At 38.0% G+C, this 27,611-nt stretch overlaps 1 protein-coding gene across 2 annotated transcripts in view; it reads left to right on the top strand.

Annotated features, from left to right (window-relative positions):
* The window catches only part of LOC107088391 (ephrin-A4-like), a 52,295-nt gene that overhangs the window by 12,683 nt on the left and 12,001 nt on the right, over nucleotides 1–27,611 (top strand). For both annotated transcript variants that reach the window (XM_015380526.1, XM_015380525.1), the window contains exon 2: nucleotides 18,754–19,052. In XM_015380526.1, the coding sequence (XP_015236012.1) occupies nucleotides 18,754–19,052 (299 nt within the window). The remainder of the gene's footprint in view (nucleotides 1–18,753; nucleotides 19,053–27,611) is intronic.

Below are 27,611 nucleotides of genomic sequence, written 5' to 3'. Positions count from 1 at the left end.
TTCAGACGCTCGCTGTACTTCAAATCATAAAAAAACAGATGTGCGAGGAAATGGTTGAAGTTATTTTCATTTGCAACTTAATTTGTATCTACTATTATTCTAATGTTTAGGCCCTTGTTAAAGTTTATTTATGCTGGATGGGATCATTTCTTATAAAACCAATCCCATGTTTTAAAATTCTTACTTCAAAAAGGTATCTAGCTTATTTATTTATTTATTTATTTATTTTGGGGGGGGTTAGAAGACTTCTTAGAAGTCAAAATCTTTTTGCAGACCTAAAAGCAGAAAAGAAAAGTGATGAGTTGAATTTTTATTAGAGGAAACATGTTGGTAGGGCTATTGTGTATGTAATAAAACAGATTAGACTTACCATGCTGAAGCTTGCTGAGACAGTAGGCCTACAGCTTCATAGACTCCGGTCTTGGATAATTATATTACAAATGTTTATAGTTTTAGGTAAAAACATGATTTAAAAACAACCCTTTTCTATTATCGGACACTGCTAATGTAGGCTGTTTGGGTAAAAAGTAACGGGTCCATATGTTGATGCAAAACTAAAGCCCCCGGTATTTGACCCTTAGCCTCGCCACAACAAAATCGATACTACTTAACCTGGAATACATTTACTTTTAATAATGTCAAAATAAAATTTTACTCCAACATTTTCAGGGGGGGTTAAATGCCATTACTATTAAATAATCTTTCCACAAATGAAACTGTGAGTGTACTCAGTGATCTTTAACTGATGCGTAACTTGGTCACAGGTGATGCTGATCTTCATTCATGTTCTGTCATTACACCGCTTTGACTAGAAAGGAACATTGTTCTCTTCCGCCATTAAGAAATTCACAATTCAGAAAGGTAACGTATAAGCTTAACACTGATTCATGTCTAAAAAAAACTTTGAAGTGCTGCCTTGATAGCACTATTTAAATAAATATTATAGAATATTTTTTTATTATTAACATCATATTGTATTAACGTTTTTAGACTCATTTAGAAACATGAAAAGGTAAAGCTAACAATTTGACTAAAGTTGACTAATCTACTTAAAAATCTTCAAGGAGCGTTCACTAATTTTAAATATTGAGTTTTGCTGCTTTCTTCCCAATCAGTAGGGAAAAAGAAAAGACAGGTTGATACAAATTGTTTGGACTTGACATTACTGATGTCAGGTTCACAGTGCAAGATAATTGTGTTGATCTTTAGCCTCATATTCCCCTTGTAAGTCACCTTGATTATTTTGATGCCCTTAGAATAGATTTATGAGATAATTCTGCAGCATGTGCGGTGTGTTAAAAGTGACCTCTGCTCAGACAGACGAGGATGCCCAACTTGTTGGATTCTTTTGGCTAAATATTCTGTCCTGTGTGCTGTTCTGAGTGCAGACAAGGACACAACCTGTGAACCATAGTCAATAAGAAACCCTTTCGTTGTTTCCACTCCTCTAACCAATGCATTTTCTTATTGTAAAGTTTTTTTCAGGTTTAAATTAATCCAAAAATATCACTTTTGCTACTTCTTCATCATTGCACATGTTTATTTACTTGGAACTCATAAAACCTCCTAAAGGTTAAAAATGAGATTTCTGGCATCTGAATTTTCTAACACAGTTGAGAAAACGTAACGTAGAATGCAAAAACAGCAAGAATATTTAAATTTTTTTTTTTTGATAGTGGAACTAGTATAGAATAAAAATAAATGCAAAAACCTTAAACATGTGTAATTATTGAACTTGGAGAGGAATTTTATACACTGATAACGTTATTTTCAAACAGTTTGTTTCTTTAAACCTTTCTTCTCCTTTTTTTAACTACAAAAAGTTTAAAAAGTTTACCTTTTTATTTCCATATATAACCTTGTTCTTGCGAAACCAATATTGTGTATAAAATTGTCAGTTGAATTTATTATTTCACCCCGATCTTAATTTACTTGATAAGAAAAAAATGATAAGATTATGGTTTTTTTTTTAAGTCCAACAGGATACAGAGCAGAAGCTTTTTTTGTGTGTTTACTTTTGTTTTTTCTTGTTTGTTTTTTTTTTTTAACCAAAATGGGTGAAATAGCCTTGCTGCCAATCTCCATATCTGTGGCCTTGCAGCAGGAGAACGTATGCATCCCCTGTATTCAGTGGCAAATGGTTGTCTTATTTGCCCTACTCTTTTCAGCACACTTGAGCAGATGCTTGATGTTTATGAAATTAATACATGAGTTTACCTCAAACATTCAGACACAAAAGCCTCATGAAATCTACCACTCATTTATTGTTTGTCTATAGATGAATTAGTCTTTAAAACAAATTTTATTAACTAAATTAAAATACAAAAAGAAAACATATCTACTCCTTGCATTTTTTGCATCAGGTTTTTGTAATGAATAGGAAAAAAAACCCAGCACCGCATACCTTACCTCCTCTGTGCTAATCTTATAATTTTTTTGGGTCATTGTGGTTCATTACCTAAAACGCCGAGCAGTCATCTCTAATCCCAAATTAATCAGTTAATCCTGTCTGCACCTCTCCTCATGACCCTCACCATTTCCTCCCTTTCTACTCCTAAATCCATCCCGCTCCCTCCTCCTCCTTCCCGTGTTATTGTGTCTGAACCTTTCATCCGTGTTGTGGAACTTTGGCCTCAACTGGCCTTTCTAAGAAAGTGGAGGCCAACCAGCAAGGACACACATTATTGTTAATGCACAAATCAAAACCAAAGCTGTTGTTCTAGATATGTTTGTGTAATATACATTTTTTTGTGACAAAGCCATAAAACACAATGATTGAAAAAAAAAAAAAAAAACAAACAATTCCAGGTTAATGTATTTCCCCTTTTGATTGCTGTATTTGTTCCCAAGTTATGGGGTTAGAACGGGCGGGTAGCTCTGCGTGACTAGAACAGGCCAAAGCTGGATGCCTTGGGGGGGAATAAAATGGACCTTCCATACACCCGACACACAGAGCGATATGAACCTCAACTGATGTGACGGCAAAAGATGGAAAGCATGGATCGGCTGTGAGGAGGGTGGGAGAGGGGAAGCAGGCAGTTTAGACTCCTGGGATTCTAAAGCAGTGACCGTGAAAGTGCTTAGATAAACAAAGAGAGAGAGACTGAGGGGAGGGAGGCCAAAGTGGGTAAAATAGTAGCGGAAAGAGAGGGTGGTAAGGTGTAGGCACAAAGACTGGAGAAGGAAATAAGGCCTTAGGTACATGGGGCTGAAAGATGGCAAAGGGGAGCAAAACCAAGAATAGAAGTTCTTAAGTACACTGACCAAGACTTGGAGGCACTGAGTGGGAGAAATCACCCGATTTACTCCTTGACTCCTCTTCACTGGTCTCCTCTTCTTCCCTACTATTCTCTCCCTCCCACATTTTAAATTATTCAGGCCAGTTTGATGTATTTGAGCTTGTCTCATAGACATGTTCTGTATGTGTGTTTGACTCACAAACTGCAGGACAGCTTAAGCCCACCGACCAGCTAGTCCTCAGTAGGCAACGGATGAAAATCAGTTAGGGAAGGCAAAGGGGATTAGAAAGAGAGGTATGCTTTGCCTATCTAGTATTGACCTGAAAATTATGGGTAACAAGACAAGAAAAAAATGGCGTACATAAATTGGACAGAAGATTCACAGTCAGAAGGCTGACCTACTTTGCAAATGATGGATTTTCAAAGCCAGGTCTGATTTATTGGCTGAGTGTATGTGCTTTGCAAGTGCCCTTTTCAGTGTACTGTCTATGTCTGGGTTACTGTGTGTTTATGTGTTCATGTGTTTGAAGGTGTTATGTTTTCATGTCCTCCTTAACCTACTTAAACAGGTGGGCTGACAGACTTGGGCCACTGATCAGCATAAGTAAACAGTTAAAATAAAAACAATATAGCTAAAATGATTGGCACAAACACTGCCTAAAAGAATATATCACATGATATTAAAGGGGTACTCATTAGAAATGCACAGTGGAATTGCAGGTTACCCAGCTTCATTGGCTCAAAGTGTCACCAGCTGGTCAGAGTGAAGAAATATATATATATATATATATTTTATTCTGTGTACGGGATCTTTGAGTGGATCTTAATTTAAAGCTGCAAGGCCCTGAAAACAAAAAACATTTCTGATACAGTTGCTGAGTGAAGATGCCTTAAATGTGTCGGTAAAATGTGTTTTTAAAAATAATGGAAAGGCATAAAGATCTAAGAATATTAAAGTGTTAACCTCTCTTTAGAATATGTTGAGACATATCTGTGCTTCCTTCAGTCTGTGAGAGTGAGATTTTCACATGATACCATGAAGGCCTAATGGAATACAGCATGGCAGCTCTGGTTCATCCTTTTGAGCTTTCAGCCTTTCATAGAACATGCCTGCTTTTTGTGTTGGCTTCAGCCTTTCTGATATCTCAGATTTAAGACAAGGTACTGCAGTCTTTTGGGAATACATGCGGAGAATAGTTTTCTTCTAGCTACACTAACACGCAAATCATTAATAAAATATGCTAAACAGATAAAAGAAATTGAATTCCAGAGCAGGATATATTGAAAATTGTCTTTCATATCTTTCAGTTTAGCCCTGTAAGAGAAAATAGAAGCTTATAAATAAAAGATATGGGAGCCAAAGCTCTACAGAACAATAGCGATTCAACTGGAGAACCTCTTACCAAACTGTGAACTTCACTCAGTAAATCAAGTCTAGAAACCTCTTAGATTTCACCTTCAAAAAGGTTTGTTTTCCTATGCTTCAAAGTGTTTTTTAGATTCAAAACAAAACCTTGGACCATAACCAATGATGCAAAAGAAGACTGACTAACATGCTTCATATTTAAGCCCATTAACTAGTGTTCATTCGGAGTGATGGATATAACAAATCTAAATTCTAGATTAGCATCTTTATGCAAATAACTATGAGAGTGAGCAAATCTGGCACCTTACTGTAAAGCCAGAGCAACAAAGTGCCTGGTCTAAAGGAAGATAATCGAACTCTCAAATTTTTGACTTTACACCTTTTAAAAAAGAAAAAAAAAAAAACTATATATATATATATATATATATATATATATATATATAGGAAACTATGATGCAGCTCTGTTAAATAATCCTGTGGGTGAATATTTGGTGATAATTTCCTGCTGTAATTTTAAGGGCAATGTAGCAAAATTCTGGCCAAAAAGAAAGTATGTCTGTCTCTGAATGACGGGTTGAAGTGGACAATAGGCAGGTGGCTTAAAAAAATTATAGACAGATTGATTTGGATAGCCTTTTTCCCTTTTAAGGATTTACAGCATGTTTTGAAATCTGCAGTGTCTAAGCTTTACAGAAACAAAACAGGAGGGTTACTCTTCACTGCAGTACATCAGTGCATGAATTTAGAGTTAGAAAACGTTTATATGATTTGAGGGTGTTTTCATTAGGTTTTTCTAAGATCGAAATGTCCCGATATAAATTCTTCATCCTTCTATTTTTTGTGTGATTAAGTCATATTTACAACAGTAGCAGAAACTTACCATCCAAATGATGACTATCTCATGTTTCTGCTCTCTTTGTAAAGCCTAAATAAATATTTTAAACAATGTCGGTGCTCTGTAATGGGTCATTACCATTTTCCTCTGTATATCTTTTTTTTCTTTGACCACTCATAACAGTGGACATCTAAATGAGGGGCCTTAAAAAAATCTCTGCTCTCCACTTTCTAGTTTACATCAAATTGCCTGAATGCTCTGCTGAGAGATAAATCTTTAGAGCCATACTGGAAGTTAGCTGAACTAATTTACTGCATCAACCTATTTGTTTTATGGGTATATACTGTCACTTTCAAGCAATGTTATTTGATGGATTTAATGTAGAATTTGAATCCCTCTTTTGTAGGCAGTATTCCTGCTCTGATCTTATAAATTGACCCCACTGGACTGTGGCAGTGATGTACAGCTACTGGGTTCAAGTCTGGCACCTGTATTTATGCAGCCGCTCTATTTAGACCACTGAAAACATGGAGAGCACTCATTACTGAGGTTTAGGCTGCCCAACAGACGTAATGCAGGGGAATAAAAACGAAAGAAGCAAACGATAGATTGGGTGGGGCATTGGCTTGGCACCAGTCCCAGCTCTGGATTGGTTGTTGTCCTGGTAACGGCACGTCTGACCTTATTTAGCCCCTTGTACACTCCTTGTCGAACGAGCACTTTGCTTTCGCCCTTTCAAAATTCTTGTGCTGCTTACCACTTCCCCATTACTATTTTCTCCCTTTCTAAAAATGTGGCCACCTCCACTCGGATGTTGGCTCTAAGCTGCAGTAGTGCTGATGAACACCGTCGGACACCATTCTGCCATACACTGTTTCTTGGCAGAGAAAATTCTAAATCCCTCACTCCTTCAGTAATTTCATACCTTCTTTTTCTTTTTTTTTTCTTTGGATTGGACCAGACCACACAGGAAGAGTGGTGCCTATGCATGAGGGAGCTCTACCACAGGATGGGATGATGGCTTCTGCAGACCTTAAGTTGCATCAATTGGTTTCCATACACATCTGTCCTCTAGACCTAAATCGAGCAATTCTCCTCAGCTCTGTCGGCCATAACTATCCATCCTGTGGTGCTGCTGAGTCCCGCTGAATCCACATATATGCCCAGGAAGCACACCTTTTCTGTAACAGGCAGAAAATAGCCTCTGTCTTTACTTGAGGATGAGATTTCCTAAGGCCTCAAGCCGCAGGTGCATGTATATATCTGCGTGCTTTTATCTCCATCCGTTTCTGTAAATTGGTGGGGAATGTGGGTCGAGACAGCCTGCTGATCCACACAGTTTGACGAAGAAGTGAGGTGACTAGCTGTTGTCTTTTGGTCTTTTAATTGAGTCTGCAGGGATGGTGCTAGCAGTCATTTTATTAAATTGATGAATGGACACCAACCTACACACATATCAACACGTCTGGTTACTAAAGGAGCTCACAAAAGTGTGTAGACCTTTTACATATTTGTACATGTATTGTTTTTTTAATCTTTCCTTGGAATGACACACAAGATATGACACTTTAATACATGTAAATTAGTTGGTGTACAACTCATTACCGTGTATATTTTGTAGTTTCTTAAAATAACTCCACACACACAGACATTAATGTATAAATTGCTGGCAAGAAAATTGAGTAGGTCCCTGAGTGAAAATGTCAAACTTGTGCTCAATTAGCCATTTTCCCTCCCCTGGTATCATGTGACTCATTAGTTGTACAAGATCTGGGGTTTGAAGATGTAGCTGGTGTCTTTAATGTTATGTTATCGCGCTCACGCTTTGTCATACTTGTCACTAGAAATTCACCAATGTACCTCATGGCAAAAACTTCTTAGGGTCTGGGGAAATATTGATTTTTGCTCTACACAAAGATGGCCAAGGCTATAAGGCTAAGCTTCAGTACAGTGGCAAAGATCTTATAGCAAAACTGCACAAGATGCAATCAGAGCAGGCCTTAAAGTTTAAGTACTTATTAAATTAAATGAGTATAAAATGGAGTGCTGCAATTGTTAAAGCAGAGGTCTGGGTTTGGGGTGGTTAACCTGGCACTGCATCAATATAGTCAATTGCTGTCATCTCAGAATGAAGTATATTCTACAAACGGCAGAAAACAGGTATGCGAAGGACATGGATCACTGGAACTACAGTATGTGTTGTGATCTCATGAGACAAAGATAAACTTATTAGATTCAGATGTCGAGCCTTAATGGAGGTGTTCTGTCAGATCAGCATATCCCGTCTGACCACCACACCAATAGTCAGTACGCATGTACAAGACATCTGATTTGCGTTTATCCCTTTAGTTTTGTATGAAACATACACTTTAAACTACCTCAACGGCATGTATCCCTTTAGTCATGCACAAAACAAAAAAAAACAATTTACGGTGAAATGGCCATACGTTTAAAAAAAGCACCAAAAAGTAAGTAATAAGATTGTTTGGGGTTTTTTTGTACTTGACTGAAAAGATACACGCCACCTAAGGTAGTTTAAAGTCTATTTTTTTGTACAAAACTAAAGGGATAAATGCAAATCTGACATCCTGCGCATTCATATTGACTATGGGTATGCTGGTCTGACGGAGTATTCTCATCTGACAGAACACCAGCCACTGGGTGAGGAAAGTCAAAGATGGAGTCCTGCCTACAGTCAAGCATGGTGGTGGGGGTATTATGGTTTAGGGGAAACATGAGTGCTGCTGATTGTGGAGAGCTGAAGTTCACTCAAGGAACCTAGAATGTCAGCATGTACTGTGACATAAAAAGCAGGAATTGATCTCTTCCCTTTAGAAATTAAGTCACAGGACAGTATTCCAACATGAACCCAACCCCATATACTACGCATCTCCAAGTAGACTACAGCCTTACTAAACTAACTAAAGGTACAGCTGCCGAAGTGGTCAAGCACGTGTCAAGACCTTGAGTGTATTTATGAACATTCTCAAACGAAAGATGGAGAAGTGCAAGGTCTTGATCGAGGAGTTGAAGATTCCTGAGGGAACCTCAGAAGCTCTAGTGAACTCGATGCCCAAAAGAGTTGAGGCAGTGCTGGAAAATGAGAAGGGGGGATGAAAACATTTGTTTTTTGCACAATGTGGAATTTTTTTTTCTTGGTGCTTTACAATCGCTGTAGAGGTTTATTGTACAGTTAAGACATTATTGGCTATGTCTAGTTTTTTTTTTTAAGGAGACGGCAAATTTATCGTTTTGCAATCTGTGCACTAACTAACACTGTATCTTAAGAGTCATATCTGAAGTTAAATAAAAGCATAAAGAGAGTTTTGTAACTCTGCATGGTAGAACAACTGGGGACCCTAGTTCATTCTTCTAAGTTTTAGAGTTGTGTCTCTGTTTGATATAACTAACATTAGTTGAGTAGCTAAGTTCTTGTTGGCCCTTCTGACTTTAAACAATCAAAAGGTCTAAACTTATCAGCAATTTCTCTTTTCTTTCAATTTTGAATACTGAATCTTTGTCACAACTATACCCAACTGACAAGGAAGTTATGTTTATAAACTAAAACGTCATTGACACTTCCTCAAGGAAATACTAAAGGATGGTCATAGGGATGCCACTTAAATATCTAGAAACATCTACTTCCTGATGTGATATTTTTATCCTGATGTTTATGATTATTGCAAAGAGTATGTGTTCATGGCATTTTAGTAAATTAAACTTGAGGTAAATATAAATGTGAGTGATATATATTTGTATGGCAAAATCTGACTTTGTTACATTTCCATAAGACAAGAAAGCTTGTGATGGACAAGCACAAGGTATTCATAAAAAGGAGTAGAAAACATAGGAGATGGTATTTTCAACTGTTTTACAAGGAAATGTTGGAAAAAGGTGGAATTAAACTGCATTTGCCTGAATCCAAATGCCCCCTTATAAAATCCAGTATGACCAAATTACCCAACTGATAAAAGTCATTCACGGGTGTGTGCATGTGAAGGTACGATTTATATCTCATTATAAATCCAGCCGGTCAATGAAAGGCCTTGAAGATTTAAAGAACATTAGAGAACTACAGCATTTTTAAGAATACAAAACTGTTCAGGGAGAAACTGTAGAGAAGTTTAAAATCCCAGTCCAAATGATTATCCACACGACCGTCCACTGTAGTTACTGAAGGTTGGTGGGTGCAAGCCAGAGGAACCATCAACATTTTTACCATGAATTTTCAAGTATCATTAGAAAAGGTTAAATGGCAAGATTAGAGTCAACTTAGTAAATTGTGCAAAAAAGTTGCATTTTAAGGTGGCTAAATATGTATTGATACCATACTTTACAGGTATTTTTAGCGCAATTACTGCTCACCTCTGTGATGTACTGTGTTAAGTTGGTCTATCGCTTAAATTACCATGATGAACCCTTTTTGATTTTTTTTTTCTTTGTCAAGATTGATATATTGTAAATCTGTGCAATTGTCCAAATATTCTTTTGGAGGACAAATCGTCCTCTAAATGCGGAATATAATGTGAGTGAAACCAAATTAAACATGTTGAGACAATCATTTAAAGAGCCAAGAAAAATAAAAAGGAAAAGGTCTAGTAAAATGTACAGATACACATCCTGCTGACCCCATAGGAGCTAAAAAAACACACACACACTCCTGCAGTCACATTCAAAACAGGAAATAGTTGGTAAGTGCTTTTCCTCATTCCATTCTGTGATGAGGTGTTGATCATGTGTTTGTCTTCAGTTTGGGGCCAAAGAGCTGGAGTCTGTGTGCTGTCAAGGATGTTGGGTGGAAAGAGGGGCTTACAAAAGGATTTTTTCCAGAGCCAGCTGGAGGGGCGAGATAGTGGGGGGGCCACAGATGGTCGTGGATTGGGGGGCGATATTCTTGTTTGTGTGCGTTGAGGGGAGTACGAATCACGACAGACACAACAGTTCTATGCTTTGGACACAGCACAGCTTTGTTTTGGAAGGGAGGGGGGCACAGCTAGGTGATTTAGGGGGTGGGATTGTCCTCATTTTGTTGTTTTTCATCCATGTGGAGAGGGATTGTGTGTAGGAAGAAGGAAATGGTGAGGAAAAATGTCCCAGCCCTGTAATCTCCTAGAGTATAAAGCAAATGAAGCTTGTTTTCCACTTTTTCTAACTTGTTCAATTCCTCTTGTCTTTTTGGCTCTGAACTTAGGATAGCCTGTGGAGCAAGAGGAAGTATTTTTTTGTTTTTTCCCAACCTGAGCCATTGTTTCTGCTTTAATGAACTGCCTGACTCTCTTCTTCTTCCTCCTCTATCTTTAGGCTCATTTTATCAAAAGTTTGCTCACACCTCCATTTGCTTATTTCTTATTGGACAAAAGCTGTTGTACCTAGAGAGTTCCCAAATCTGGAATTAATACCTGGACAATGTTGAAATGCTTGTTTTCCATTGAAATTATAAAACACTGAGAGTTATGGCATATGAAGCAGTATAAAAAGGCTAAAAAAGATTGATGCATTTCAATAAATTAAAATGGCAATAAAATATATATAATTTATAGTGGCCTTTGCCTCACCTGCATTGCTTGTGGAGTATATTTTGTTTATTACAGTTGCCATATAAACTCTATTTCTAAGTTCGTCAGCTGAGAGAAATAGAAAGTCTTCTAAAATTACTGAAGAAGGTCCTTTATCCTACTCTTTGTGAACTTTATCTTTCATCACTTTTTTCACTTACTACTTCCAATTATCCTTCCACATATATACTTCCACCTCTGGAAAACGGTTAAGTCAGTAGTTGGGTCAATGACTGTGTAGGCTCCAACACAGGGTTTTGTTAACCCTGCTTCTAAGGGCCCACTGTCCTTCATGCTTTAGATGTGCCTCTGCTCAAGCAGGCCTTATACAAAAGACTGTATTACCTCCTCTGTAGCCATCGTGCCTGTAAATCACCTTTTCATTTAGGTCAGGTGTATGGAGGCAGGGGAACACCTAAAACATGTAGGACAGTAGGCCCTAAGGACCAGGGATAAGAAACCCTGCTCTAACATGGCCATAACACATCAACCCATCCTTCCATCCATCCCTAATGGGGAATGAGATTGAGTACACCATGGACACCAGTCCATGACAGGGCAACACATAAATGCAAAGAAAAGACAAACTCATATGCACATAATCATACCTCAGGACAATTGAAAGAGATCAATGAACGTGCAAAGCAAGAACTTTCAAACTCCATGCACAAAGTCTTGCTTGGCTCAAATGACGGTTGATGCGATCTGACACTGATATTGAGTTTAAGGTTCACCTTTAATTTCTTTAGAAGATTTTCTTGGCTCTTTTCTTTCTATTCATATTATTGTCTCCTTATTGTCAGTTTTCCTCCGGCAGCCAGATCAATGGAGGTTTTGCATCCGTCCAATTGATCCTATCTTTCTGTATGATATGGCCAACTGTAATCAAAGAAGCTGCTTGGAGATTGCTTGATAGCCTTTACCTTTAACATGCTTGACTATAATTTTTAGAGATGCTATGATCCTATACCTGGATCAGCCATCAGCTCCGACATTGACTAAATTAGCAATATCAGATGTCGTGATTTGTTATAAGATATTGGAGTTCGAATCCAGTCCACTTTACATGGGACGCTATTTCTTTCTTTTTACTGCTTCTTTGTTTATAAATAATTTAAAGTACATTTATGCCTGCGTTAATTTTTTACCTTTCTTAATTATGTTAATGTTGAGGCTAAAGCCTATACTCGCATGGTGAGATGATTCATTCATTCAGCAGTTGAATTAGACCAGTATCAGGTATCAGCGGATAAGCTAATCCCAGACATCGGATTGGATCAGAGACAACTCTTTCACATGGGGTTTATTTTTTTTAAATAATTGTTTTGAAGCATGGCTGAAAAGCAATGTAATTTGTTCATTTTCAAACAATTGTCATTTCTTACTTTTGTCATATTCAAGTTATTTCTCTGAACACTATATACGTAGATTATAGTATTCTCCTCTTTTTAATTAGAAACTGGTGGTGGCGGTAGCCTCAAAAGTCTGCTCACACTTTTTTTTTTTTTTTTGAAAAATGCCCCAATGAAATTTATGCCAAACTACCACACTGTATTCCTGTGCAACGTTCAGTTCTCAAACTTTCTGAAATGACAGAGTGTGCTGACTAAGCTGCGACTGCCGTGATGATGGGGATAAAAATAATGAGCCACACTAATTGGAAAGCCATGAGTCATGGGAGAGTATATCAATTCTTAAAAACCACTCTGCCATCCAAATTAGTTACCAAAAACAAAGTAAAATATTCTGTTTATTGTGCTGTTTTTACCATCAGTTCATCACCACACTAGCTTACTTAAAATTTGGCCAATAGGGCTGCTTATGCTATGGTAAAACTCAGTAAATGTTTATTTTCCAGACTGTTAAGCTTTCAACCCTATGAAATAACTAAGCTGGTTAAAACATTCCGACTCGAATAAAAAAGTCATTAAATTTCTTCACTTATTTAAATTCTCATTTTATACCTGTACTGCTATTATTACCTTAACCTACTTTCATTTTATAGCAGTGTAACACATGTGACTTAGTTAAGTATCTAGATCAATTGTAAAGATGAGTATTTATTAAAATCTTAAAAATCTGGTCCTCTTGAATGTACAGTAATTGTATATTTTTCTCTCTGGAGAGTTTATTTCTATTGATTGTAATTCTTACCTGCTTGGATCAGCAGGTTCCTGTGAAATATCAGTGATTAACACTTGTGATCAAGCTGAAATATTCACCAGTGGCCTTCTACCTGTAAAAAGTATGTATTCTAGTCACACTACCCCATTTACTCCCAGTAAACTGAGTAAATTACACATGTAAGAAGGGGGGGGAACCATCACAATGCCAATAATTTCTTAAAAATTAATAAGCAGTATTTCCGATCACTTGATTTATCTTTTAAATGGCAAAGATTAGAATATACATTTGAAATGCAACACTTTTCGTTACTTTATCATCATGTTTTCATAATTTTTCATGATTTTCTACATATCGCATTTAATCGTGGTTAAGTCCTTTGTTTGGATATCAAATTAGTGAACACCACTATTTTATTGGAACCATGATATTCTTTTATTTTAGCAACAGTTGGAAGAGTCATTATTATTCATCTGTATAAAAAAGGTAGCCATATCACCGTCTATATTTTCAAATGTTTGAGTAACAACTTGCTTTGTTTTTTTTTTCACTCATGGTCATCATAGCGTGAGAGTCTCCCCTCGGCTTCTTTTGCTTAAGAAAAACAGAGCCTGTGTTTGCTACTGGTTCTACTAGTTTTCACACGGTAGCTAAGCGAGAGCTCACTAAACAAAAGCTGTTTTGATTCATTTGAGGTGTCAACATTTTTTGTGATGACATGTTGGATTAAACCAACTCATGCCAGAGATTGTCATGCTGTTTTACAGTAATCTTGTTTTGTTCCTTGGGACCAAACCTCACCCTTTGTTAATTTTACTTTTAGCTGGTGATCTTTAAAGTAACGTGGTGTGGAAATAAAAGCCAGTTTAACACGTGAAAGAGAGCTCATAGATCCACCCCGGTAACCTAGAGTGTTGTTTTAGGATTCACCACAGCGTAGCGCATCCAGCCTCGTCAGTGCGACCAAAGGGTGCTGTGCCCATTAAGCGTAGAAAGCAGAGTTAGCAGTCTCCCTCCTGCCACTGGCCGTAGTCAAACCTAGAAACCAACCAAGCATTTTGGCCTCCCACCATCACTGAATGGAACTAGAAACCATTCTTCTATCTAACAGAAGTGATTGTTTCCTTTTTTTCATAATGGCAGGAAGTGATATTGTGTTTTTAGCATTTTTATTTTCATATGATATTTTTCTCCTGGACTGGTATGGGAAGTAGATATGTGATGTGTACTGGGGCATATGCAGCTGCTGTGCACATTTGAGAATCTGTTCTGTATTCCTGAGGCTGTTGCAAGATTGTTGCTCCTTTAATTATTCTCTCATATTAAAGGATCAAAGGTCCCTGCCACAGTCATCCCGCTGCATTTCATTAAAACTGCACACACACACATAGACATTGGCCTGTGTAGGTGTGTGTGCTAGACGGGGAAACAAGGACACATCTGCAGGTTATCAGCTAAGCTGAGTTCCAGTATTTGTAATGCAGGGTTCAGTGATTATTGGGGATAAGTGTTGCCATTTCTACTGAAGAGCTAAGCTTGTTATCTTGGATTCCTTATCAGCAAGAAGCCTGCAACAATATGAAACTCCATCGCATATTGCATGGAGCCTGCCCTGTTATCCATGTGTGAGTCACTGTTATTCCAAATGTGCCTTGGCTCTGGTAAACTGGACCTAACCCGTCTTTGCCACATCTGGAGGATTCTCCCTCAGCCGGGTTGCACTGGTATACTCGTCCCCGACACCTACAGCCTTTCAAGGCTTCTCCCATGATGCCCACTTTGCTGTCACCCCACTGCTTTTTGGTGTCTGCCAAGAGGAGGAGGAATGCTGTGTGTAATTAGGGGGTACCCAGGCCTAGCGGGTCCAGAGAGGAAGAAAGGGATGGAGGGAAGGAAGGAAAGTTATGAGGGAGGAAAGAGAGATGACAGGTTGACATGAATATAGCCCCACACCAACTCTGTAATTGCTGGGTTGCATCTGGCACCGGCTTAGGGTGGAGGCTTGTCGGAGGTAGGGGGTCAGGTAATATAAGGATGTGCACTCTCTGGAAGCAACAGACGGAGAATAAGTGCATGTCACCTAAAGTTGGGGGAAGATGAGGGAGGAGACCTCGCAGGGAAGCAGAAGAGAGAGAGGGTGGGGGAGAAGAGAAGCTGAAGAGGAAATCTTAAGATGAGTGACATGTATAGCAGGGAGTGCAGCATATTGACTCAGCACGAGTCTATTGAATTCACACACACACACAGTTCAACAGGAAACCTTTCTCTGGCTGAGGTATCTTAAAAAGCACCACAGGTGGTAAGACGGAATAAAGGGAGTTTTGTGATTCTCTGTATTAATGTGCAAAACTGTGTGCTTGCTTTGGACTGCACCCTATACTGTTTGTCTCGCCACATAAATCAGCCTCCTTTCTGATGTAATTAGTGTACTCAGGTAATAGAGCGATTGGACAGGGCTTGATATCCAGACACGCACACAATGGCAGAAGAGGTATTGATCAGGCGACATGGCTCATGTGGGTCCTGAGTTGATCGATTTTTGTCGTGTCCATGATGGATCGTCTCCAGGATTTCAGGCATCCTAAACACATACTTGAACACGCACCAGGCTGAGCAGGGATTCTTTATCTCAGGGTATTATCTCTGGTTTGAAAAGATGTTGTTTTGAATACCATTGAAATGTGGATAGGTTTGAAACTTGGAATTTTATCTGCCTGCAAACATTTGCCTTGTAAGAAAATAAAAATGATAAAAAAAAATATGAAAAAAATCTTGTTTAGTACAGAGTAAAAAAAAAACATTTATTTATCCCTTCAGACAATCTGCTGTGGAAACAGCTGCAAAAGTGGTAAAAGTCCTGCCTCATTTTAAACTCAGGACATAAAACTGGTTTGAACAACTATAGTTTAATCAATATTCTCTCTGCCATCACTTGAAATATAGAACAAGTGATGGTAAGAAATTGGTAAATGATCATCTGCAAAAAGGTCCTTTATGTCCTCATTCTTTGCAATTCCATTTGTTATAGTCTCATAATAACCACAAGGATTACTTAAATTTTCATCAAAATACTTTGAGTATTTCAAGTTAAAATTTCAAAATAAACCTTATTTTTTATTATTGAAAATTTACTTGGATGCTTTCTATTTTTCCAGCTTCTTTATTGCTAAATTTTGCTGGTTTCATCTCTTCTATATTTGAATGCAAGAGTGAGAAATAAGTTGTTTTTTTTACATTCGGTGTAAAAAGGGTATTAAATGTTATTGGGTTTAATTAGGTCAAAGGATAATCATTTGCATTGCTAACCTCCAACAGGCATGAATTTAAGGGGAAAATGGGACTTTCATTTTAATGAACAAAGTTTGACTTGGAGTTCAGAAAAGACTTTTGAACATATCTAACAATCCAGCATTCTGCTGAGATATTTACCCAATATCTCAATATTAGACCATCTAAAGATCTTTTAGCTCCCATTTTCTCATAGAATCTCATGTCATTTTTCTTCTTATTGCTCCATCCATTTTTGGTGCACTCTTTAAATTTGCTGGACCATCTCTGACTCCTGCTTCCTTTCACATCTATCCGCTCCATTTCTGCCTTCATCAGGTTTGCTGAGTACCTCCTTTTCCCCCTCCTACCACTACTGGTGCTCTGCACTGATTTTTTTTTTCCTGCTATTTATTCTTTTTCTCTATTCTTTGTTCGGCTGCTTAACTCGAGAGCGCTCCGCCCTGTACCTCCACCTCTCTTCCCCTAACTCTTCGCTCCTCTTCCCTCTCATGTTCCTCTTCAGTGAGCCCCAGCACTCCTCTTCCTCTTTCCTCTGGTCTGTCACCCCTCTATAGACTCCCACTGACGGACCTGAACCTTCTGCTCAAGCCACATTCTGCCCCTCATTCTTCTCTCTTGTTTCTTCATGAGAAGAAGAGGCCAATTAAAGTCTGTCTCCTCTCCTCCTCCATGCCGTTGTTCTGTGCTCTGAGTGTCTGCACTCAGGCTCTCTAGGGTCACTAATTAAAACACTTTCTTTTCTCTTTACTCCACTTTATTCACCTATTCATCCAACTTTTTTCTTTTGCCTTAGTTTTGTACTTTGTAGCTCTTTATCTGTCTCCTGTCGCAAATCACATATTTCCTGCAAGGTTCCCATATAGTCTGAAAAAGTCTGTAAGCAGATTTTTTGGAATGGGGATATTTATGGGAAAAGGTCTTTCCTGGAATTTGCAAATCTTCCTTCCTTCCTTCCTTCCTTCCTTCCTTCCTTCCTTCCTTCCTTCCTTCCTTCCTTCCTTCCTCTCTTATTTTTTTCACTCATCTGTTTTAGTGCCCATCCTCACTCACTTTTCCTTGTCTTTTTTTTCATCCTTCTTGTCTGTCAATTTGTCTTCCTTCAGTTCTATAAATTTTTACTTACTTTTCCATTTTCCTCCTTGTATGGCTTTTCATCCGTTCCTTGGTCCGGATTGTCCTAAATTCTTATTTCTTCTGTCCATCCATGTACCTTTTTGTTCCTTATTTTATGTCCATCTACCCATTGTTTCCTGTGGTCTTTGTTTTATTTGCCCCTTCATGGCCTTGTCTTGTCTTTCCTTCCTTCCTTCACTCCTTTCTTGTGTGCTTACCTTCTTTCCTGTTTGGCCTTTTCTTTTCTTCCATCTTTTATTAGCCTCTGTTTCCATGCTCTTCGGTTTTGTTTTATTTGCATTCTATCTCTTGACCTTCTTTCCTTTCTTCGCCCCTTTACTCCTTTGATCATTATTATTATTTTAGGTTTTTTTGCAGTCCCATCTATCCCTTGTGTCACTATTCATAAATATTTTGAATACTGTTCAACGCAATGTACATAGAATGTAATGGGTATATATTGTCTTGCAAAAAAATCATCTTCATATTATAAAAAATCTTGATTAAATCTGCTGCATGCACACATGGGTTCATCATCATTATGTTTAGACAATGCACTGTTTGTGTTTCTACAATTTTGTAAAATGAGTCAAAGGAACAGACAACTCTGGAAATTAGTCTGGACCCCCATCCTCTTTCCTTTATTGCTTTGTACATGGGTAGCTCTTTATACTCAAGCTGACAGGAAGTCAGAACCCTCAGTCTGAAGGAGCATACATTATGCAGCTTCTCTGTTCTAATGATGCTGTCTTGTCCAAAATTGTTGTTGTGCCAAAAGCTAGTCAGCCTTGACTGACTCTGCTGTTTATTCACGTGCACGTTTGTTTAGGTTGGTGCTCGGCGGTGTGTGCCTAGGCTCCACTGTAGGAGGTGGAAAGCAGAGGGAGTGGAGTTTATTTCACACTTGTCTCCCCTCAGTGGTGTTAATTAGCATATGGAGAATTGTTTTTCCTCCCATCTCAAGCAGGGGGGAAAAAAATCCCTCACTGGTCTGGGAATAAAATATATATATATATATATATATATATATAATCCCAAAATGTGACTGTGAACACTTGGTTGACTTTTGCTTTATCACCCTCTGTAATTAAGTTATTGATGAACTGTCAGTCTTCTTTATGTACCCATATTGCTCCAGGCATCGCTAATGTTAAATCACCCCCCTCTATGTCCAATCACCCTGTAATTGTTCTGTAAATATTAATGTACCTTTTTTATTCCTTCTTCCAGGTTAACAGCAGGAGATCTTTCTGTCCAGCTAAACCTCAATGATTACTTGGACATCTACTGCCCCTACTATCCAGACTCTGGGATTCCAGTTCCGGAGCAGCCAGAGACCCTGGTGCTCTATCTGGTTGAGGAGGAGGCCTTCAAAGGCTGTGTGGAGACCAAAAAGGCAGTGAAGAGGTGGGAATGTAACAATCCGTTTGCTGCATATGGACCCGTCCGCTTCTCTGAAAAGATCCAAAAATTCACCCCGTTCTCACTGGGCTTTGAATTTGTGGAAGGAAGACACTACTACTACAGCTGTAAGTAGAGGGGCAGGTCTGTGGGTAGGGGCAGTCAACCAACATGTTTTACTTTTTTTCCCCAAAAAACCTTGGTGTATTTTAATTGGGTTGAATGTGACAGACTAATATTAAGTGATTTATTATTAAAATTGAAGAAACATGATTTACAGTATGATTTTTAAAGGTTTTAGAAATAGATATCCCGAAAAGTGCAGAGTCGACCCCAAAAGACTTGCATTCAGAGCTCCTAGTCTATTTGGACTTTGACTAGGCCAATCTAACAGATGATTCATGTATATACTTCAAACCCCAGTCTCAAATCTTTTGCAGCCTCTAGTAGCTTTTTGGTTGATTTCGGCATGTTCTTTTCACTTTTATCAGTTATTATTATTATTATTATTATTATTATTTTATGACCCAGCCATGTTTTAAACTTTCCCTCAACTTTCTCCCTGAACTGATCTTTCTGTTATGTTTCTTGCTTCACAATACTGTTTTTTTGCTGTTTCATTTAGGGGTGTCAGAGTAAATGTGGCATAAAACAAGCCATCAAAACAAAATGCACACAAGGGTTTGTGAAAAGCTGTGTTTTGTTTTTGCTTTCCCTTTTATAATTATGTGCTACTTTTTGCTTACTAATAATCAAAATGAAATGATTAAAACTGTTAAAAGGATGGGATTGCTCTTATCAAGCATTTCGCTGTCACCGTACAAAAATAAGATTTTATTAGGTATTTTTCTAGCCTAGATTAGGCATGTTTTGATATAAACTTTGCTTGATATGTTTAAATGTTTGCATTTTCTTTCTTTTATGATATTTGTCAAAAATAAACCAATAAATGTTATAGATAAAATCAAGCTCTCCTGGTGCTAGTTAGGAGGTTTAATGCCCAGCTGTTCAAGACTGATGCAAATGTGCCAATAGTAGGGGATGGATTTCTATGCAGATAGCATATTGTCAGTCAATGCATGATTCAGTCTGCATATTCTGGGATCAGCCCAGAGTGATGTGATTGGGCTTTTTATGAAGTCTACGGCTGCAACATGCAGTTTATGTCGCTTATGTTTTCTGTATGTTCCTACTAAGTGGCTTAAGTATGATGTCTATTAGTATGAATTGAGAAAAAAAATAGAGGGATATGTAATTTTCAATTGAGTGTCAATATTGGATGATGGCAGTGACAAAAAATGAGAAAGGTGACATCACTTTAAGGGAGGTATGTTAAAAGGATAAGAGGAAAAAACAGCAATACAACAAAAGGATTGTAGAACAGGGAAGGATGAGACGAAGAAAGAGAATATACATAAATTACTGTTGAGGTTCAGGAGACAATGGTGTATTGTGTAGGAATGAGCGTGTGTTCCCTCACACACACAGACATAAATGCACGCTGGGTCATTGTCAGTGCTCATGCCAGTTCATAGAAAAGCAACAATAGCCCCTCCCCAGGTCAGGCCACAGCAAGCTCACAGTGATTGTGTTTTTTTTTCAACATCAAAGATGGGGTGTAAAGTTGGACCAAATGTTTGGTCCTGGGTTTATACTCATAATGGTTCTGTAGCACTGGAAGCCGCATAATGAGTTAAGCCTGGGAGGACAGTACAATGGTATTAGAGACACTAATGGCATTAGTTTGTTCAGTCTGAGCTGAGCTCAGCCTTCTCTACCAAAGGCTATGACACTTTTTGCATGCATCAGTCCCCAATGAATCAACAGAAATCCACAAGCTTTCCATGTCTGAGTCAACACAAGCAAAGAAAACCTTGAGATTCTTAGCTAGTTGCCTACTAGATACAAAAATAAACTTTAAAGGACATGTAACAAGAGCAAAGAGAGTTCAATTCACTGAATATTAAATGCAGTTTGCTCATTTAGCACATATAAACAAGAAATGTCATCTTTGCAAGACTAACATTTCCAAAATACACTGGTGTGTGGTAATCAATTAAAATTAACCTGGAATAGTTGTCTTCACTGTTACCTCTGTAGTCTCTAATGTTGCTCATAAACCCTGGCGCTTCAGTCAGGTTATTTTGCTAGCCAATCAAGTGCATTGATGCCATGATTGATAAGACAACGGTTAGATAATTTCAGCAGGTGCAAGATTGAACAAAAAATAAATAGCACCTATATGAAGATTATCAGCAGAGGAAACAAGCTTTGTACAACAAAATGTAACCCATTACAACATCAACAGTAAATTCCTTCAGACACCGGGACCTTGATTTATCTGGAAAATGCATGTTAAATGCATGTTAAATGTTTATTTCCCCTTTTTATTGTGCAGCTCTGTTCCTTTCCATGCTTGTTCACTTTGCTGTAGATCTACTCTGCTGTCCCCAAAGGTAAAAAAAAAAAAAACTTTTGCTTCAAACAGGTTTTTAACTAGGCTTTCCTGTCTTGTTGCTGTCTTGGTTAGACAACTCAAAGTTGCAAAATCAGTGTGGCTCCAAACAAATCAATCGCTTGCCAATGATGGGCATTCCCATCAGTACAGTTTGGATCCTGTCGGAGCCTGTGAGCAAGCGAGTTATTGAATTACACAAACCCTGTTCTTGCTAAGAAAGGCTTGCTGGCATCGGGGTCGACTCACCTCACTTTACTCGACTCACCTCATCTTCTTTTTCTTTTTTTGAGTTTGTCTAGAGAATTAAAGCTCAATTCTCAATACATTGCAGTGCCAACCAAATCAATAACTTCTCCTTCCTCCATTGAAAAAAAGCTTTGTAGTACTCCAATTACTTTATCAACTTCTGTCTGATAGCTCTGCATCGCCTTGCACATTTATTCAAAAGGCATCCATTTGCCTGCTAGCTGTGTCTGCATTTAAGTCAGCATAGAATAATGCCTTGCTGGCTTAGCACGGGGAAACGGTTATCATGAATTACATATTTTTTCCTTTGCACAGGTAAAATCTGGTTTAGGAGTGGCTTAATAGAAATAACCCAACAGGTGAAGCCTGTGAACTGGTTACACTTTATATGGGAAACCTGGAAGCTTTGATTCTAGCTTCAGCCCACGTCTTTTAAATTCCTGCGAAACTCTTGAATGGATTTTGCATGGATATATTTTCTCTCCTTTGCCTTTTTCTACAACCCCCCCACTAAGATACCCATAACATGCTTCCATACAGCAATACATAAACAAACAGTATCTCTTGGAAAAGGCCTCTTGCTCTGCCTTACTTTTTAAGGATAATGGCTGTCAATTCGGCAGTCTGACCACTAGGCTAAGGCCAGAACGTTCCTAATTTTTGTTTTTCATTTAATTTGGTTTATGTGATTATTCACATAAACGGCCTTCAGCTGAAAGCTTTAATTATAAAAAAAATTGTCTAATGAATCTGTGATCAATGTATTTCAATCTGAAAAACTCGCGTGAAGAGAAAAGACGATTAGAAGAAATTTATTGATACAATTACTTTGTCTTTGGCACTCAGACCTCGGCAGGAAACATAGCACTTAATTTTGATAGATATGCATGAACAGGAGCAAAGAATAGTGCTGTTTCCCCTCAGGCCTGAGACTGGTTGTGGAGTTGAGATAGATGAAGTTGGTCAGTCTGTAGACTGCTGGTTAGTGAGATGCTAAACTTTATAGGGAGATCCAGTGGATGCTTGAGCTGATACTAGAGCTTCACTCAGGGACCTGGAAGATGGAAGTCCAGTTGGATAACAGAGGTTGAGAGAACCTGTCCATGATGAGCAAGCATGAAGCGACAGTGGAGAGGAAGAACTCCCCATTGGGAAGAAACCTCTTGCAGAACGAGGCTCAATATGGCGGTCTTCTGCCCAGCACTTAAAATGAGATGGGGAACGCAGCAAGAGTACTGGAGGAATGAGACTCTGATGAAGTTTTAGCTATGATGGTGGAGGAGGGGCTGGAGGTGGGTTGAAATGGGGTCATCTGAATGAAGTCACACAGCGAAACCACAGTCTGCTCACTAGGTAACAGACTAGGTGTGGATTGTAAGCCTTTTAAGACTTTGAATGCCGATTGGCTTTTGTGGAGGTGTGCTTCAAAGCTTATTGGCTGTGTCGCAGGTGAATGTAGACATGCAATCAGTTTCTTCTGTTGAACTTCCGCCTAGGCTCCCTTATACTTTTTTATTTGAGTTTATTTAATGAATATACATTCCAGTGATGAGCTTATTGAGATGTAGCAGTATGTCCAACTCCTCACTAGAATTGAGCCATTTCATACTATAAATGCATTCAAATTCAGTCCAATACTCTGAGGTGTGGCATAATAAAATAACAATTAGAAAAAATGCATCCACTGTAAAGGGCCTCGGCCAATTAAATTGAATCTTAAGTTAATATGATCCCCATTCTTAGACAAGGATGTTGTTAATGTGGTAAAAAACAAGATTTATGTTACCGAAAGGAATCCCCAGGAGAAACTGTTTTAAAGAGTTAAACATAAAAACAGGCTATTGCGTAAGAATTCTATACTTTTAGTAAAGTATAAGAGCTTTACTAACACCATTGTTAGTTTGATTTAACCTTATGTCAAGACATAATTAAAAGTATTGCACCCCTTTACATTTAAGATGTGTATTTCTTGGCTGGGGACTTAAGCTCAGAAATGTTAGCTATATTTTATTAAGATTTGTGAGGCTGTGAAAAACTGTGAGCTGTTCCTTTTCTAAGTCAGGAAATATCTAAGAAAAACCCCAGCCTATTCTGAGGTTTTGATTGTGTGAGATTATTTGAACAATAAATAAAAGTGGTTAATTCAGGAAAAAAAAAAAGTATAATTATTTTTTGAAGCTAAAGTGCCTTTATTGTAAGTGCTCAGGTTCAGTGTTACTGGTGTTTAATGTGACTGCAGGGGTCTCATTGTGGCTTTCTGGGCTACTTAAATATAAGTGACTGTAAAGGTGTAGAGGGGTTTTCAATTAACGATCTTTGATTTCAACATGCAGTGCCTTGCAAAGGATAGCACTGTGACTGTAAAGGGTAAAAGGTAAAGCTCTGCCACTGGTTCTGTTTCAATGAATAAATCACTGGATGTTCCTTTAGACAATGTGGAGAAATGCTGAGTATTTACAGGCATGCATAAAAGTGATTCCCAGTATGCTGTCTAAAGTGTCTGTAGCTTTCGGTGCTTTGTTCCCAATGACTGATGTAACTGAGACGCGGTTACTTGGTGTAGATCAGTGTTTTTTTAACCCTGGTCCTCAAGGCATTCTGCTCTGCATGTTTTGGATGTTTCTGAGGTTCAGCACACCTGATTCAGATGATAGCAGTTCAGCAAAGCCTGATAATCTGCTATCAATTGATAACAGGTGTGTGAAAGCTGGAAAACATCTAAAACAGGCATCCCCAAAGTCGGTCCTCGAGGACCGCTGTCCTGCAGGTTTTAGAGGTTTCTCTGCTTCAGTTCAGCAAAAACTGTTAATCAACTATCAACATAAATCAGCTGTGCTGGTGCAGGGAAACCTCTAAAACCTGCAGGACAGAGGCCCTCAAGGACCGACTTTGGGGATGCCTGATCTAAAACATGAGGACCAGGATTGAAAAACACTGGTGTAGATCCTTCTGCAAACAGTAGGCATGGCTGCTGTTTTACTTCAGACAGAAGCTGCACTTTATACCCTAAAGGAAGGCCATTACATGGCATTGCAAAAGCACTGCATGAATGTCATTGTTTATTTGAATAAGCCAGCTAATCAATGTTATTTAATGGATACTAATGGCAACCGCAGAGAGATTTTAAAGTTCAAAACGGCGCACTTTAACAGGCACAAATAGATGTTTGTGAGTTGAAGAGCGGGAAAAATGTGTTTGGTAGCCACAGTAGAGCTGTGATGAATTAAACAAGGTATTATGAATGGCAATGGAGTCTGATATGTACTGTTTATTTTAACAGGGCCATTCATGGCAGGCAGTGTAAAACTTAGTGCTGGCAGTAACATCACAGATTTATGGATAAATTCAGAGAATTATTTTAATACTAAAATGTTGCTTCAGGTAGAGAGTTCAGGTAGGAGCCGTTTAGAACCCTGCAGTGGTTATCAGCTGTAACTAGTTGAAAATGAACAAAAATGAAATGACAAAAATCTGGAAAAACAGCACACAGTCTATTGATATGGGCAAACATGGCATTTTCTAATCCATCTATAAAGGAATGAATGAACTGACTGCAGCTGAAGCTGCATCCTTTTTTTGCTCAGATTAAATATATATGCTAAATGCACCTATCATTTATAAAGATCTATAAAATTAATGGTTAATCATATTCATTTGTACTTCTTTATAACCGCGCACTCAGCTACCCATCTCTTTTTATTTTTTTTTTCTACCTCAGACTTGTGCAAACTGACCTGCCTTTGTTTAACACCTGTGATGATCCACTTGGTCGGTCTCTCCAGAACTTCACTTGGCTCATAGTCCCAAAGCAATCCTCTAACAAGTTTTATTGGATTAAGCCAGTCATCATCATGGGCCAGGGAATGGAATTGATCCTAAAAGAAAAAAAAAATTTATCCTTTGATTCTCCCATTTTCAACGCACACTTGTGCTTCCATTGTGCACCATTACACACTGCTTCACAATGGTATTTACAATACAATCCGTGTGAATACATCACACCTTTATGTAATGTATTTATCTGTGGTACAAGTTACATTGTTTATTAGAGAGAGGAATATGAGGGTGTGGAAACATTTAAATATGGCATGCACCTTAATTTAGTATTGATCTCACAGTGGAAAAATTTGCTCGTCACATAGTCTAAAAGAAGAAGGTGGCAAAAGGTGCATGGGGTATATACAGTATATTCAGGTTTATTGCACAGGGTATGAACTGGGTATTTATATGAATAGGTGTGTGTGTATATATATATATATATATATATATATATATATATATTATAGTTATTGCAGTGGATATGAAATATAAAACAGGTTATTTCAGAAGGTATTGAATATTGATTGCACATTAAATATTGCACAAATTACTGCAGTTATAGTGTCGCATTGTAGAGTCTGAAGGCAACAATGATGAATGACCTGCGGTAGCGCTAATTTTTACAAACGGGGTGTAAAAGTCTTTCACTAAAGGAGCTGCTCAGCTCCTCTACAGTCTGGTGCAGGGGGTGAGAGGTCAAGGAAACTTTTCCTATTTATGCAACAGGTGCCCTTGTATAGTTACAGCTCACCAGTAAAAGAATATAAATATATATACAGTATATGTGACACTTATTTCAGATTCTGCTTATTTCAGATCTGATGGTGTAATTTAAAGTTTTATATAAAGTGAAATTAAATGTCTGAAATCTATTCAGATTCAGTTAGGCTTTAATTTGGGACATGGCTTTTAACATCAAGTTTGTTTTTTATAGATCACAACAACTACATGAAAAGTTGCGTACACACATTTCATCCCTGTTTTTCGCATTCGCAAGCTTTATACGAGACCCTAAATGAGGTGGTTCTGGCATTTCATAAGGATGCTTCACAGTTATCCGCCACATTTTAGGATTTCCTAAAATCCTGAAATGGGGTACAGTGATATTCAGAAATGTTAAAAATATTCGACAAAATGGTGAAATTGTCAGGATCACGCTGAAAACTACACTTTTTTTGATGACATTGCATATACTAGTGTTAGGTTTATAAATGCAATACTTCTGGTGAAATGCTGACTAGATATTTTCCGAATAGGTTGGGTTCAGACTTGTTACTGAAATAAATGCAATACAATTCTGCATGGGATCCAAACATGTATCATTCTTAGATGCACCAAAATTCATAGGAAGTAATTTTGTGATTTATAGCTACACTTATACAGAACTGGATTCCTAAACAAATGAAAAGGGTTGAGAGATAAAAAGGTGTAGATGGAAAGTGTTTATTTATGATATTTCCATTATGTTGCAATTTTTCCAGCTCTTTTGAATTGTTACTGATAATTCGTTAAACAACATATACTAGTTTGTTTTTATTTTATGCAATAGCTTATAAGTATATAATTCTTGTGCTCATCATAAAAGCAAAAAGTTGGGGATGTTAACCCCCCATCCTGCCCATTTTTTTCTGAATACACTAAGGAAAGGCCACTAGTGTCCTAAATCTAATTAAAGAGAAGAGTATGGCAAGAGCTTTTAGTAAAATATACCACTTATAGAATAGAAACTCCTAATTCAGTATTACTTACTGCTAATTTCTATTTTAAGTGTGCCCTCATGTTTTTATATGTATATTTAGTCACTTTATACATCCTCTTACTATTCAGTTCTTTTAATAGTTGGTGTACAAATTAGCTAGGGACGCTGGGCTACCTATTATGCGTCCCCTTTGAGTTGGTTGTTGTTGTTGTTTAAGGACAATTTTAATTTAAAGCTCATTAACTACAGGTTCCGTACAAGTTTGTTTAGCCAAAGTGGCACTGAAGTGACCCGTAATGCGGCTAGTTAGAGCCTTTTTATTCCCAAGTGAGCCATGATCAGTATCGATGCAGTTCCTCCCTCTAATTGTGGCACATCTCTGTAGTGCATTTTGCTGTTTTTACTTAGCTGTGAGGGTGAGAGGGATATTGGGTCTGCAATGGGGAGATGATGTAAACCCTTACA

The sequence above is a fragment of the Cyprinodon variegatus genome, unplaced genomic scaffold (genome assembly GCF_000732505.1).
Source record: "Cyprinodon variegatus isolate N-32 unplaced genomic scaffold, C_variegatus-1.0 Scaffold217, whole genome shotgun sequence".
Lineage (NCBI taxonomy): Eukaryota > Metazoa > Chordata > Actinopteri > Cyprinodontiformes > Cyprinodontidae > Cyprinodon > Cyprinodon variegatus.
The sequence above is the reverse complement of the archived record's forward strand: the minus strand, read 5'-3'. Positions and strand labels throughout refer to the sequence as shown.